This window comes from Salvelinus fontinalis, chromosome 28 (assembly GCF_029448725.1).
Source record: "Salvelinus fontinalis isolate EN_2023a chromosome 28, ASM2944872v1, whole genome shotgun sequence".
Lineage (NCBI taxonomy): Eukaryota > Metazoa > Chordata > Actinopteri > Salmoniformes > Salmonidae > Salvelinus > Salvelinus fontinalis.
Window position 1 is genome coordinate 13,369,041 of NC_074692.1, and position 14,159 is coordinate 13,383,199.

Sequence of the window (14,159 nt, forward strand, 5' to 3'; positions counted from 1 at the left end):
AAGAGGGGAGCAGAGCTGCAATACAATAGATCATGATCTGCTGTACGTGTGGTTTAAGACTCACAGTACATTCAAACTCAGGGAATTCAAACAAGCAAAAAACGTTATAAATAAGGGTCTGGAAAAGCAGGCTGTGTCCTTCAATGTTCAGTGAAATGAAAGGTTTTGAATATTCAGTTCACTACTAATCTCGTTCCCAGACACTTCCACCCGAATGTGTGAAGAGTCTGGTGGACCATTGAGTCAAACTTGGCCTACGTTAGCCAATAGACAAAGACCGGGAGAAACTCCTGGCGCATAGGCATTGGCTTATTCACCTTAATCTACCAACCATTCATCTCCCACAACACCTTCCCCCTTACACCCCCCCCCTGTAAACTAGCACACCACAAGCACAGAGCCCCGCCTTGCAGTTGTGTGAGTCGCTAAAATTAAATGACAAACACTCCCATAGAATTCTATGGTCACTCCCACTAAGGCCAACTTTGAATCGTTGATGTACCATGCTTATATACGCAATAGCCTGGGGACGAGGTTAGTTCACTACATACATCAGTTAAGGTTAATGACTTGGTAATGGTGCTCTGTTCCAGATTAGGCCAGATGCTGGTAGATGCTGGAATGTCGGTGACAAGACTGCCAATGTCAAAATGGAAGTGGCTTCTTGGGGTGGGAAAGGCCAACTGGGAAACACAACCACAATTGCCAGTGCAGAGCCACAAAGGACTACTGTGTGGTTCATTTTAGTGCCAGTGAGCAGAAAGCGTTTGTCTTGCAGGGTGCCAGTGGTACTATAATAATTTAGCCAGGATCTGCTATATTCTCCCCAATGACTAGACTGCAGGAAAGTAGCAGTTACATATAACACAATCCTGAATCTGCATGTGAAAGGTGTCATGGGGTGGCCTGGACTGAGAAATGACAGAAGTTCTGGTGTATACTTGCTTAAAGGGATAGTTCACCCAAATTACAAAATGACACATTGGTGCCTTATACTGTAAGCAGTCTATGGACAAGGTATGACAGGAATCCATGCTTTGGTTTGGTTTCCCTAGCACTGCTTCCCCATTCAAGTCATGGGACTGCTACTTATTTTTATTTATTTTTAAATCATCTATAAGTGACTTTGTTGAGCTTTACAGTCAATTTTTTGTTACTTTCAGATGTTTTGGTCATGACGCGCGATAAATGCTAATAGCATGACTGAATGAGATTTGGAAATGCCCCAGAATTACCATACCTTGTCCATAGACTGCTTACAGGGAAACCAACATGTAATTTGGGTGAACCATCCCTTTAAACAGTGATGCAAAAAAATAGATGGCAAAAAATGAAAATCCAGATGGTGTGTAAAAGCCCTTCCCCCTCACTCCCCTTTTAGACACACGCCCCTCTGATTGCCATAGAGGCTTGGCACTTACATAATCACATCATCAAGCTCTGTAGCTATTTTTTATTCCCCCCTTTTCCCTCTCTCCAAGCTTATGCATGAGCGTGCGACATAATCTGATCCCTGGGGAGGATTTGACAGGAGTAAAAAGGGGTAGAGGGGTGAGGGACATCAGGGAGCAGGCGGTAAGCAGCGCTGTGATACAATACAACAACGTCTCCATTAGTCTCTCTCTGGCTCAGGTCCCCTTATGAGCAGAGCACAGATGATGCGTGCCGATAGCGCTGCGTTATCGTGGAAGCACTACGCGTTTGTGCCTTTGCCAATCTCTCCACCCCCCCCCACCCCCACCCCCCGAGGAAAAGCTGCAGCTGTGCAGAGAGCAGGGGAGGCGGGGAGAGAGAGGGGGCCAGGGGTAGAAGCTCCATGGCAGGGATGGGGAACTGAAATGAGTACAGGAAGAGAGAGACAAAAAGGAGAGAACATCAAACAGATAAAAACGGGATTACCAGTCGACTCCGCAAACTAAACAGAGACAACTGTGTTTGATAGTTGATTTTTTTTAAATGGAGAGGATAACTTCTACGTGACGCAATAGCCTAGACAGTGCTGTGCCTTGGGCAAAACAACACAGTAAGGAAAGGGAAAATATTCCACTAAAGCCTCCTTCAGAGAATTTGTTCAAATAAGGATAGTTCAAGACTAAGGTTATCATCATTAACTTTCCGCATGATCCTAGCACATCACCCCTGCTTGCTCATCTATTCTTTAGACACACCAAGGTCTCATAATGCCTTCAAAAGCACTTAACTAAAAGGCTAATGCTGAGAAGAAAAGAAAGTTCACTGACAGCCCTGCTCCGTTCATTTCAGGTGACCTCGTACAACCTCTGAGACTCCTGGTACACATAGCCCATGGGCCTAGATTAGGCACCTAAACATTTTATTTTAAAGTGGTTTCTGCTGCTCTACAGTAAAAGCCATTATCCCTTCTGGGATTTAAGAGGCCAATAGGAAGAAGAGACATAGTATGTGTGAAAGACTGAAAGTGTATGAAAAGCACACAGAGAGGATACTGTTTTGCTTAGGGAATCAAATTGTCAAATCTGTCGCAGACTCGATGGAAACCTAGCTTATGTCTCTAACTTTTCACTTTGAATTTCATTCCTTATTCATCCTTCTAATATGAAGGACTTGTCTCAATGAGGAGGATGCTCAGACGCCAAATATAGCAGAGTGCCTAGAACTATGCTTCTGAAGTGAGTACCTGGCACCCCAGAGGGCAAGAGACTGATGCTTTGCCAAGGACAGATTCACACTATTCAGAATAGGTGTGTGAGAGACAGCAAATTCTCAGGGTGGAATCTCAGACCACTTGAAGCAATGCTGAGCGTTTAGGCCTAATGCTTGACTAGGGACTCACAAGCTGATGCCTCTCCGCAAAACCTGTCAGGATGCTCTCGATGGTGCCGCTGTAGAACGTTTGAGGATCTGGAGACCCATGCCAAATCAATGTCCCCTTGGGATGATGAGGAGAACAGTGTGGTGTTCATTTGTGCTGACAGAACTAGTGGAGTCCTCTACTGTACCCAGAAAGAAGACAGGGCAGAGAAGTAGTGGTCAAGGAAGGACACAATGCTCCCTGGGAAATGCTGCCCGGGCAGGTTCTTCAATAACAAAGTCCCAGAGAGCCAGTAAGCCTGTCTGACTGATAGTGAAAGACAAGGCACAGCTAGCCACACACAAATGGTTGGCCGCACACTGCTACACATTACACGCACGCGGGGACACACACTGACACAACTACCATCTGGTGTCGGCCAATGTGTCCCCGTAGAATTCCTGAGGGTAATGTTGCTTAACTCACTTGACATCCTCTTGAGACAGGGCCTCCATTACAACCACAAAGAAAGATGTTCAGGTGGATTTCCAGAGAGGAGAGGACAGTGAACTAATACAAATGAACAGGAAGACCTCCTGGGGAGCCACTGCTGCACAACGCTGCTTTGACAGCCATTTGACTAGGATCCAGTTGATCTCATGAGAAAAACACTTCACTTCAGTTGCATCTTGTACTTTGTTCCTAGCTAACATATGCAGGAATATCGGCTAAGTCAATCAACTGAAAAAAAACAAAAACACGTTGCACTCGAGGCCTTTCATCTGTGTGATATGCAAACAATTACGCATATAAATCATTCATAACCACTCATCAAGACGACTCCTCAGAAAAAGCATGACTATATAATGAATAAACCACTTGGGTAGATATAAGACCGGAGTCTTCTGAGATACGCGACATACATTGCAATGCTGCGTCTGACATGGCTCAACTGTAGAAGGCTACCAATAACCAGGCTACATTACGCTCCGGTCCAGAGCAGCTCAGCACCACACATTACAATGGAAAGACTTGGGTGTGCCAATTACATTAGGTTTGCATAAACTTAGTAAAGAGGGAGAACAAAACATATTGGCTCGGTTAACACTGAGAACTGTGACAGAAAAATGCTGAAGGAAAGTGTTTTGCCTCAAGATGACTTGATTTTCTCTGCTGCTCGGTCTGTCAAAGGATTCCATGAGGAAGAGCAGGGTGTGTGTAATCATGTCAAATAGTAGTACAAAGTAGTAGCTAGCTACGTACCTCTCATTCCCTGGCTGGAACTCGGACAGCAGAGAGGGTCTGCGGCGGTGGGGCTGAGCCAGGTGGGAGCTGTAGTCACGAGAGTGAGGGTGATAGTCCACCAGTCCCACATCCTGAAACATACAACACAGCAACACATGAGGAGAGGAGAACTGGAACATTACACAAAATAAAAATAAGAAATAAGCAAGACAAGTTTATGATGGCGTGTTTCAACTCTCACCCATGTTTTTTCAATTATTCCCTCGTTTTCTCCCTCTATCTCCCTGGTCATTACTGTATAATCCTCGCTCTCCATTTCCCTCACACATATGAGAGAGTGGCCTTCTCTACACGTGCACCTCTCTCACTGAGCGGAGGCTGAGGGATTGACTGTGGGGTTTGGATCGTCTGTCTGCCCTTATCTCCTCCTCAACGTGATGACGAGTTGGAGTGGGGGGGGATTAACAAGCAGGCGCAGCTGTGGGGATCCTGGGGGGTAACCCTTGGATTCCCTCCTTATAATAGAGAGAGGCTTAAGCCAACATGGGACATCACGCCACAAGATGAGCGTGCATACTAGCTAGGGGCCTCTTGCGGGAAGTCTACCTCTGATCCTGTAAACTAACTATCATAACCATTATGAAATGAGGGAAGACGTGAGGCCATCATTGAGAAATCCTTAACAAGATTCCACCATTTATTTATTTCACCTTTATATGAGCCCTGCATGAACACATCAATGAACAAGAATTACACTATACATATCTATATACACACACAACACATGAAAAGCAAACAAAACAATCATATGAAAACACACATTCTTCAGTAAGAAAGGTCCTATAACATGAGCCCGATTTGCCCTAGAGGCACCAACCATGACAACATGAACTTTCAACTCAAACATCTAATAAAGGAGCAGGTTCTAGGGCGTCACACCCTGTGTGCGCACAACAGTGTAGCCTCAGAACGCTAATGTTAGAAAAACACAACCTTGGGCCCCTAGGGTCGTGCTCCCTCCATCGGTGCAGCATAAGTCTTTGTTGACGAAATCACTGCTAACGATTGGGAGCCAGGGTAACATCTACAATTATACGCTCAGCTTTTCATGTGAAGGTGCTAAGTACCAGTGTTCCTGGCTTCAGCGAAAACCAGCTCAGAGTTTCCCAGGGCTCTTACCGTGTGTGCCCGTGCCAGCTGCAGTGGTAGACTGGCAGGGTTTGGCAGGTGGCGGGTGTCCACAGCCCTCCGGCCCTGAGGCACAGACTGGGGGTGGGAGGACATAGTGGTGGAGCCGCTTCCTCTACAGACAGGAAGTGGGTGGGGCTGTAGAGCAGGCGCTGTACATCATGGGTTGGGTCCTGTAGACAGCGACCTGTAGGGAGAAGGGAACAGCAAGGTGAGACACTTGTCACTTACAAGTCAGGACAGTTGACCACCCCAAATCAAGCCACTTTGAAGTCAGACATTCTAATCAGGGCTTTAGGAGTCTTTGGCACGGATATCAGCTTTCTGCAGAACAATAATAGCCTAATCCTTCTAGTAGATTGAGAAGGGTGAAACACTGTTTGGCCACCAGCTCTTTTGGAACAGTTACAGTCGAATGTTTCAGTGCATCCCGGTTTAAGTGTCAGTACATCTCTTCAGCAGCTGCTATCACTTTCACTGCTCCTGAGGGAGGGGACTGGGAGATCTTGCACCTGCTTGGCCGGATACATGGCTCCCTGGCCCTGCACACTGAATGGCCTTCTGTCCCTTGCACTGGAGGAGTTGTCTATGAACAGCTAAGTCAAGCAGCTAGTTGATAACCTAATGCCCAGGGTTTAACAGGGATTTCCATGCACTGTATGTACACTATGTTAAGACATGGATGTTCCAACACTAATTAAGTTTTAACGCCAAGGACATTTCACCAAACGGCAGCTAATGCACTTCTAGTGTGACAGAGATGGATTCAAATGGATTGTGATACAACAAGTGCTCTGTGTTACTCCCCCACAACCACCTTGTAAAACCTCAGGGTAGTGCTGAGTTATTAACCAACATTTCCAGGGATGTAACTCCACCAATACGCTTGTCACAGGTTCAAATGTTTAAGATGCGAGTGCATTGGTGTGCGGGACCCAAACCGATCCAAAATGTAGAATGCTTGGTTCAGAAAATCGATTCAAACATTACGAATCCCCGGTTCACTAAAATTACTTTCTACCTTCCGAAAACACCTAATATTTTGTGACAACTAAAGCGTATTTTCTTATATTTAACCTTTATTTAACTTGGCAAGTCAGTTAAGAACAAATTCTTATTTACAATGATGGCCTACACCGGCCAAACCCGGAAGACACTGGGCCAATTGTGCGCCGCCCTATGGAACTCCCAATCACTGCCGGTTGTGATACAGCCTGGATTCAAACCAGAGTGTCTGTAGTGATGCCTCAAGCACTGAGATGCAGTGCCTTATACCTCTGCACCACTCAGGAGTTCTTTCCTTCAGTGTCGAACTAAGCATGTAACTGTGTTGTTGACAGTCATTGATCAACAAGTAATTTTTCTTGCCGAACAAACCTGGCAATATCAGTAGCTTAATCAAACTGATCACTGTGTGCTGCTTCGCACGCAATATTAGGCTTTGTAATTTGCTAGGTTATTATCAAATCCGCTGTTGAAAATGTTGTTCAACCAGAATAAAGTAGCCTAAGAAACCACCTGAGACGCGACTCTTCTGATCTACCTGCTGATCGGGGCTAGATTACATTCAACATTTTTTTCAGATTGTTAAGGATCACCATCAGTTTCAGTACTTTTGCTTTAAACAAATCAGTGTACACTACCGGTCAAAAGTTTCGAACACCTACTCATGCAAGGGTTTTTCTTTATTTTTACTATTTTCTACATTGTAGAATAATAGTGAAGACGTCAAAACTATGAAATAACACGTATGGAATCATGTAGTAACCAAGAAAGCGTTAAACAAATCAAAATATATTTTCTATATTTGAGATTCTTCAAATAGCCACCCTTTGCCTTGATGACTGCTTCGCACAGTCTTGGCATTCTCTCAACCAGCTTCATGAGGTAGACACCTGGAATGCATTTCAATTAACAGGTGTGCCTTAAAAGTTAATTTGTGGAATTTCTTTCCTTCTTAAAGCGTTTGAGCCAATTAGTTACCATCTAACAAGGCAGAACAGTTGAATTGATACACCCTTCTGTTTCCAATTCCTTATACAATTGTTTTTTATGCTCATTGCACTTTTATAAAACACAGACTAGTCAGCTAGTGTAACAGTCTGGGGCTAAAATGCTGCTAGCAGCATGTGGTACCACAATGCCGTGTGCAACAGAAACTGAGCATTCATTGGAGTTGAGACATAAAAAGGTTAGAAAGGTTAACTTCTCTATTACAGTAAAATAATGTCTCAATGTGTTTCAGTGTCCATATGACCCATTCTGTTGGACCAAACCTCAAATACTAATATTCAGTTGAAACCGCTTGCTGTCTGAGTGGAAGAAGTGATTTCAGTGAGTGGCAGGGGTAGGGGCTTGGTGCCTGTGTGGGAAGATGCACAGTGCACACAGGACAGAAGGCGCGAAGGAGAGGAGACCAACGAGACATGAGAACAAGCAGACCTAAAAGTTCAGAAAAATGTAAAATAAAAAAACCTGATTCCTGTAACATCGCACAATTCAAGCACAGCCAGTATGCCATGATAATGTATTGGGCCTATAGCACAAACCTCATTGCTACAGAACAGCTTTTAATAGGTTAATGTGGATAGGCTTAAATTTTTTTAGCAGCCTAAAATCCCCTCCATGGTGAAGCAAATTCGTGGAGTAGTCAGAAACATCCTTCACCATGAAATCTGAGCGGTAGATTGGTTTGGTGACCACTGCTGTATCACATCGGAGCCCATGTGTATCTAGGGGTCACATTAACACAGGATTGTGTGTTTCACGCAGAAAAGGCACGATAAAACACCGAAAAAATATATTGCTGCGTTTGTAACATTGTTAATTGCTTGTTATTGTAAATTCTACTCGGCTTCAGTCAGGGCTGGCTCCAAATTATGAATGTAAAATGACTAATCGCTTCAGTTGCACTTCTCCACTCTCCGCTCTGATTGATGTATAGGCTACTTTTCTCCAGTGTAGTTTTTCTCCGGTAGCAAGTGAAAATGAAAGATTAACTTCAAGAAAAACATTAGGAAATGTAGCTTGCTACATTCTCTTTTTATGATAAAACAGAAATATAAATGCCTATGCATTGTTTATGCAAAAAATATATCTTGCTTTTTCATTATAAGCTACAAGGCCAAATAGCGTTGCACTTCTACTGTAATCTGATTAAAAAAAAATTCTGCCGAATGTGTTGACCTAATGTATTTTCTGTGAAGAAAAACTATATTTGCACACCCCTTATCACTCTAATGAAGCAAAAAAAAGAGATTCATTTCAATATAAAAAAACGCAGGTGAAATGGTTTAAAAAGATTTTTTGATGGTCTGCGTTTTGAACATGCAGATTTCTGAAAGCTAATGCATTCCCTGGTTTCTAGATACGTGTCAAATCGTCTTGAAAGGGAAAGATGCAGATACCTAGAAAAAAAACTATTCTGGTTAGTAAACAACTGTGTGATCAAGCTCTCCGCACCGGATGTGAGTAAGACCTTTAAACTGGTCGCCAGACAGATTACCAGGACGTGTACTCCGAGCATGCGCTGACCAACTGGCAAGTGTCTTCACTTTCAACCTCTCCCTGTCCGAGTCTGTAATACCAACATGTTTCAAGCAGACCACCAGTGTTCTTGGGCACAGGGACTAACCTGCCTAAATGACTACCGACCCGTAGCACTCACGTCTGCAGCCATGAAACACATTGAAAGGCTGGTCATGGCTCACATCAACACCATTATCCCAGAAACCCTAGACCCACTGCAATTTGCATACCGCATTAACAGATCCACAGATGTTGCAGATGATGCAATCTCTATTGCACTCCACACTGCCCTTTCCCACCTGGACAAAAGGAACACCTATATGAGAATGCTCTTCATTGACTACAGCTCAGCGTTCAACACCATAGTGCCCTCAAAGCTCATCACTAAGCTAAGGACCCTGGGACTAAATAACTCCCCCTGCAACTGGATCCTACACTTCCTGACGGGCCGCCCCCAGGTGGTAATGGCAGGTAACAACACATCTGCCATAGTGATCCTCAACACGGGGGCCCCTCAGGGGTGCGTGCTCAGTCCGCTCCTGTACTCCCTGTTCCCTCATGACTGCAAGGCCAGGCACGACTCCAACACCATCATTAAGTTTGCTGATGACACAACAGTGGTAGGACTGACCACCGACAACGATGAGACAGCCTATAGGGAGGAGATCAGAGACCTGACCGTGTGGTGCAAGGACAACCTCTCCCTCAACGTGATCAAAACAAAAAGGAGATGATCGTGGACTACAGGAAAAGGAGGACCGAGCACACCCCCATTCTCATCGACGGGGCTGTAGTGGAGCAGGTTGAGAGCTTCAAGTTCCTTGGCGTCCACATCACCAACAAACTAACATGATCCAAGCACACCAAGATAGTTGTGAGGAGGGCATGACAAAACCTATTCCCCCTCAGGAGACTGATAAAATGTGGCATAGGTCCTCAGATCCTCAAAAGGTTCTACAGCTGCACCATCGAGAGCATCCTGACGGGTTGCATCACTGCCTGGTATGGCATCTGCTCAGCCTCCAACCGCAAGGCACTATAAAGGGTAGTGCTTAAGGCCCAGCACATCACCGGGGCCAACCTTCCGGCCATCCAGGACCTCTATACCAGGCAGTGGCAGAGGATGGCCCTAAAAATTGTCAAAGACTCCAGCCACCCTAGTCATAGACTGTTCTCTCTGCTACCGCAAGGCAAGCAGTACTGGAGCGCCAAGTCTATGTCCAAGAGGCTTCTAAACAGCTTCTAACCCCAAGCTATAAGACTCCTGCACAGCTAATCAAATGGCTACCCAGACTATTTGCACCACTGCCCCTACGCTGCTGCTACTCCGTTTTTATCCATGCATAGCCACTTTAATAACCCTACCTGCATGTACATAATTACCTCAACCGGTACCCACTGTATATAGCCCTGCTATTGTTATTTACTGCTGCTCCTTAATTATTTGTTTTTCTAATCTCTTACTTTTTTTTGTTGGTATTTGATCAAGGGCTTGTAAGTAAGTAAGCAAGCATTTCACTCTAAGGTCTACACCTGTTGTATTCAGGGGCATGTGACAAATAAAATTTGATTTGATTGAGCGGAAGTCGGTTCTCTAGAAAGAAATCAAATAATTCACGACAAACCTAGTCAAGAACTATGTGGGACGCTGGGCTGAAGGGAGTTGTAGTTTTCATTAAGCAAATATTCAACCTAGTTCAGCGCAGAAATACGGTAATTAACTACAATGACCATAATCCATTGCGCTTGTTCTTTCCGGCTCGGACTGAGATGGCTACACTTTTATGCCTGCTACATTAGGTTAGATGGATAGACCACATGAATGAGGAATGTACACAATGACGAGAGGGACAAAGACTGCTTGTGAAAGTATGCCTTATTTTAAGAACTAGTAAAATGGTGGTCAGACAGCTCTGCAGAATGCTTAGGCATGATAGAGCGTTATCTGGCTGCTATTGCCTGAGCAAAGATGAGATGACTTTAAGAAATGAATAAAGTCATCACATAAAAACTAAGGAACATACAACAGAAATGTTTTATTATTTCATAGTCATTTCATTTTTTCTATTTATGTCTACACAATGTGGACCGGACTGAGAGAATGGAATATTTTCAATTTGGCAATTGAATGTTCACCATTTTTGGCTTTTGAATTTCCATTCAAATATATATTTTTTGCTTTTTAATGTCATTATTTCAACGACAAAAATAGAATACAAAATTGAAAACCATGATTATTCGTTTTTAATCTAACCAAAACCGAACTGTCCTCAAAAAGCACTAACCGTTCAGCATTAGCTCAGGGACAAGATCTCCTATCCTTCATGGTGATGAAGAAAAGTAAATAAAAGAGTGGGAAGACAGGCATAATCCTCTTACTGTTTTCATGCCTATTACAACACACATTACTGAGAGAAAATAGATTGACATATACAGCGGAGAGATCATGTGAAGCAGTGAGTGTGTGTACAGTACCAAATGCCCTGCAATCAAGGAGTGTTTGTTATTGCAGAGCACACTAACAAAACTGAAAGAGGGAGATCACGTTTAGAATCAGACACATTCTCTCACACACACCCTTGTATTTTTTATAGTAATAGGGAGTACTCCTAACATCTGACCTGTGAATCTTGCCAAAAGAGGCATTAGGACACTTGCCATTTCCCTGGGCCGCTGAGGAATGATGTTCCTGGTAACTCAGGTTTCACCACTAATCTGTGTGGGGTGCAGTCTGCACATGGAGGGCAGTGCGTATTGGCTGCCAGAAATATGGCCTAACATGTGATGTTACAGTGCCTTGGCTTTGAGCAACCACCCAAACCAAAGCGCTCTCTCTCACATACCGTAGAAACAAGGAATAAATATTTGCAGCTGTAGAACTGAAAACTGTACAATATTACTTCCCAGTAATCTTGAAAGTCAAGTCATCATGAAACCCTCCCCTAACCTGCGATATCAGCTACTAAATTCAATTCCATCATACTTCATTACTGGTTCGATTCCAGGCTGTATCACACCCGGCCGTGATTGGGAGCCCCATTGGCCCAGCATCGACCGGGTTTGGCCAGGGTAGGCAGTCATAGTAAATAAGAATTTGTTCTTAACTGACTTGGCTCGTTGAATAAAAATATATATACACTACCGTTCAAAAGTTTGGGATCACTTAGAAATGTCCTTGTTTTTTAAATAAAAGCACATTTTTTGTCCATTAAAATAACATAAAATTGATCAGAAATACAGTGTATCAAATCAAGTTTATTTTATATAGCCCTTCGTACATCAGCTAATATCTCGAAGTGCTGTACAGAAACCCAGCCTAAAACCCCAAACAGCAAGCAATGCAGGTGTAGAAGCACGGTGGCTAGGAAAAACTCCCAAGAAAGGCCAAAACCTAGGAAGAAACCTAGAGAGGAACCAGGCTATGAGTGGTGGCCAGTCCTCTTCTGCCTGTGCCGGGTGGAGATTATAACAGAACATGGCCAAGATGTTCAAAATGTTCATAAGTGACAAGCATGGTCAAATAATAATCAGGAATAAATGTCAGTTGGCTTTTCATAGCCGATCATTAAGAGTTGAAAACAGCAGGTCTGGGACAGGTAGGGGTTCCATAACCGCAGGCAGAACAGTTGAAATTGGAATAGCAGCAAGGCCAGGTGGACTGGGGACAGCAAGGAGTGTAGACATTGTTAATGTTGTAAATGACTATTGTAGCATGTGTACACCTATCTACATAGGTGTACATAGGCCCATTATCAGCAACCATCACTCCTGTGTTCCAATGGCACGATGTGTTAGCAAATCAAAGTTTATCATTTTAAAAGGCTAATTGATCATTAGAAAACCCTTTTGCAATTATGTAATAATTATGCAATAAAACTGGCCTTCTTTAGACTAGTTGAGTATCTGGAGCATCAGCATTTGTGGGGTTCGATTACAGGCTCAAAATGGCCAGAAACAAAAGACTTTCTTCTGAAACTCGTCAATCTATTCTTGTTCTGAGAAATGAGGGCTATTTCATGTGAGAAATTGCTAAGAAACTGAAGACCTGGTACAACGCTGTGTACTACTCCCTTCACAGAACAGCGCAAACTGTCTCGAAAACAGAATAGAAAGAGTGGGAGGCCCCGGTGCACAACTGAGCAAGAGGACCAGTACATTAGAATGTTTAGTTTGGGAAACAGACGCCTCACAAGTCCTCAACTGGCAGCTTCATTAAATAGTACCCGCAAAACACCAGGCTCAATGTCAACAGTGAAGAGGTGACTCCGGGATGCTGGCCTCCTAGGAAGCTGCGAAAAATGTGCTTTTCTTTCAAAAACTAGGACATTTCTAAGTGACCCCAAACTTTTGAACAGTAGTGTATATGAGCAGAAATATGAGTTTGTAATATTGATGGGCACCAAAATAATTTTTCAAGTCCATTTCTGCTTGATACCTGGTATGTCAAATTGCAGTTTTTTATAAATAAACTATGCAATTCATGTAACACACAAATGCTATTTCATCTCAATGGTGCTTGAGCTTTATTTTCTGAAAATATTTTGGATGTTCAACACTTAGACCCAGATTATATATTCATGAAAACAGTGACCCAAGTCTCTCCAGTATGTGAGTACAGTGAGAGACTGTGAGAGGGAGGGAGAGAGAGAAAGAAATTGAGCTGCAGTTCCGAGGAAGACACACTGACTATTCATAGTATGTTAAAGAATTCTAGTGAAGTAACCCTTTTGGACAACACTATCTGCCACATTGAAGAACTCCTGGGTAAGTGAATTATCACTTCTACCTCTAATCAGCAATCATAGGATTCATTCATGCTCCTTAGATGCCAATATTCTGTCATGGTCTATGGACCCCCTGAAGTAGCCTTGGCCACCCCATGTAGAAAACTCTAGTTCCACCACTGCTAACCATGGTCCCTGCAATATCAAAATGCACAAAAATAACCTAAGAAATAAGTTAAATTACCAGAGAATCTCACGTAGCCCATTATATTAGGCTATTATATTACTGGGCTATATCAGCCAATAAGTTAGACGTAGTTTGAAAAGAGCAGAGTTGGCGAGACTTTCTCTTGAGCTATGTTTAATAACATAGTTTTTAGGAGTGGGACGATTTTCAGACGGAGACAAGTATGATGATCAGTATTCGTTTCTAGGCAATGTAGTAAACTATAGACTAATCATAGTTTAGGATGTACATTTCCTTGGAAAGATAACTACCCTGTGCGTCTCCGTCCATGTATAGCCTACTATAATTTAATTGAGATCACACGCACGCCTGATCTCACAGATACGGCTACTGAACTTGAAGCAGCAAGAACGATGAAAGCAGACACTTGCACTTTCTCTAAAGGTACATTGTGTATATAGGATATAGTCTACCATTGAGAACGATTTGCAGGCAGAGACAAACGGGTAACCAATAT

The 14,159-nt window shown here is 43.4% G+C and overlaps 1 protein-coding gene across 13 annotated transcripts in view; it reads right to left on the bottom strand.

Moving 5' to 3' along the window:
* LOC129826217 (nuclear receptor corepressor 2-like) overlaps positions 1-14,159 on the bottom strand; it is a 127,016-nt gene that overhangs the window by 89,615 nt on the left and 23,242 nt on the right. For all 13 annotated transcript variants that reach the window (XM_055886690.1, XM_055886681.1, XM_055886687.1 and 10 more), the window contains exons 2-3: positions 5,195-5,390; positions 4,034-4,146 (exon numbers count right to left, since the gene is read on the bottom strand). In XM_055886690.1, coding sequence (XP_055742665.1) covers positions 4,034-4,146; positions 5,195-5,299 — 218 coding nt within the window. In that variant the 5' untranslated portion in view covers positions 5,300-5,390. The remainder of the gene's footprint in view (positions 1-4,033; positions 4,147-5,194; positions 5,391-14,159) is intronic.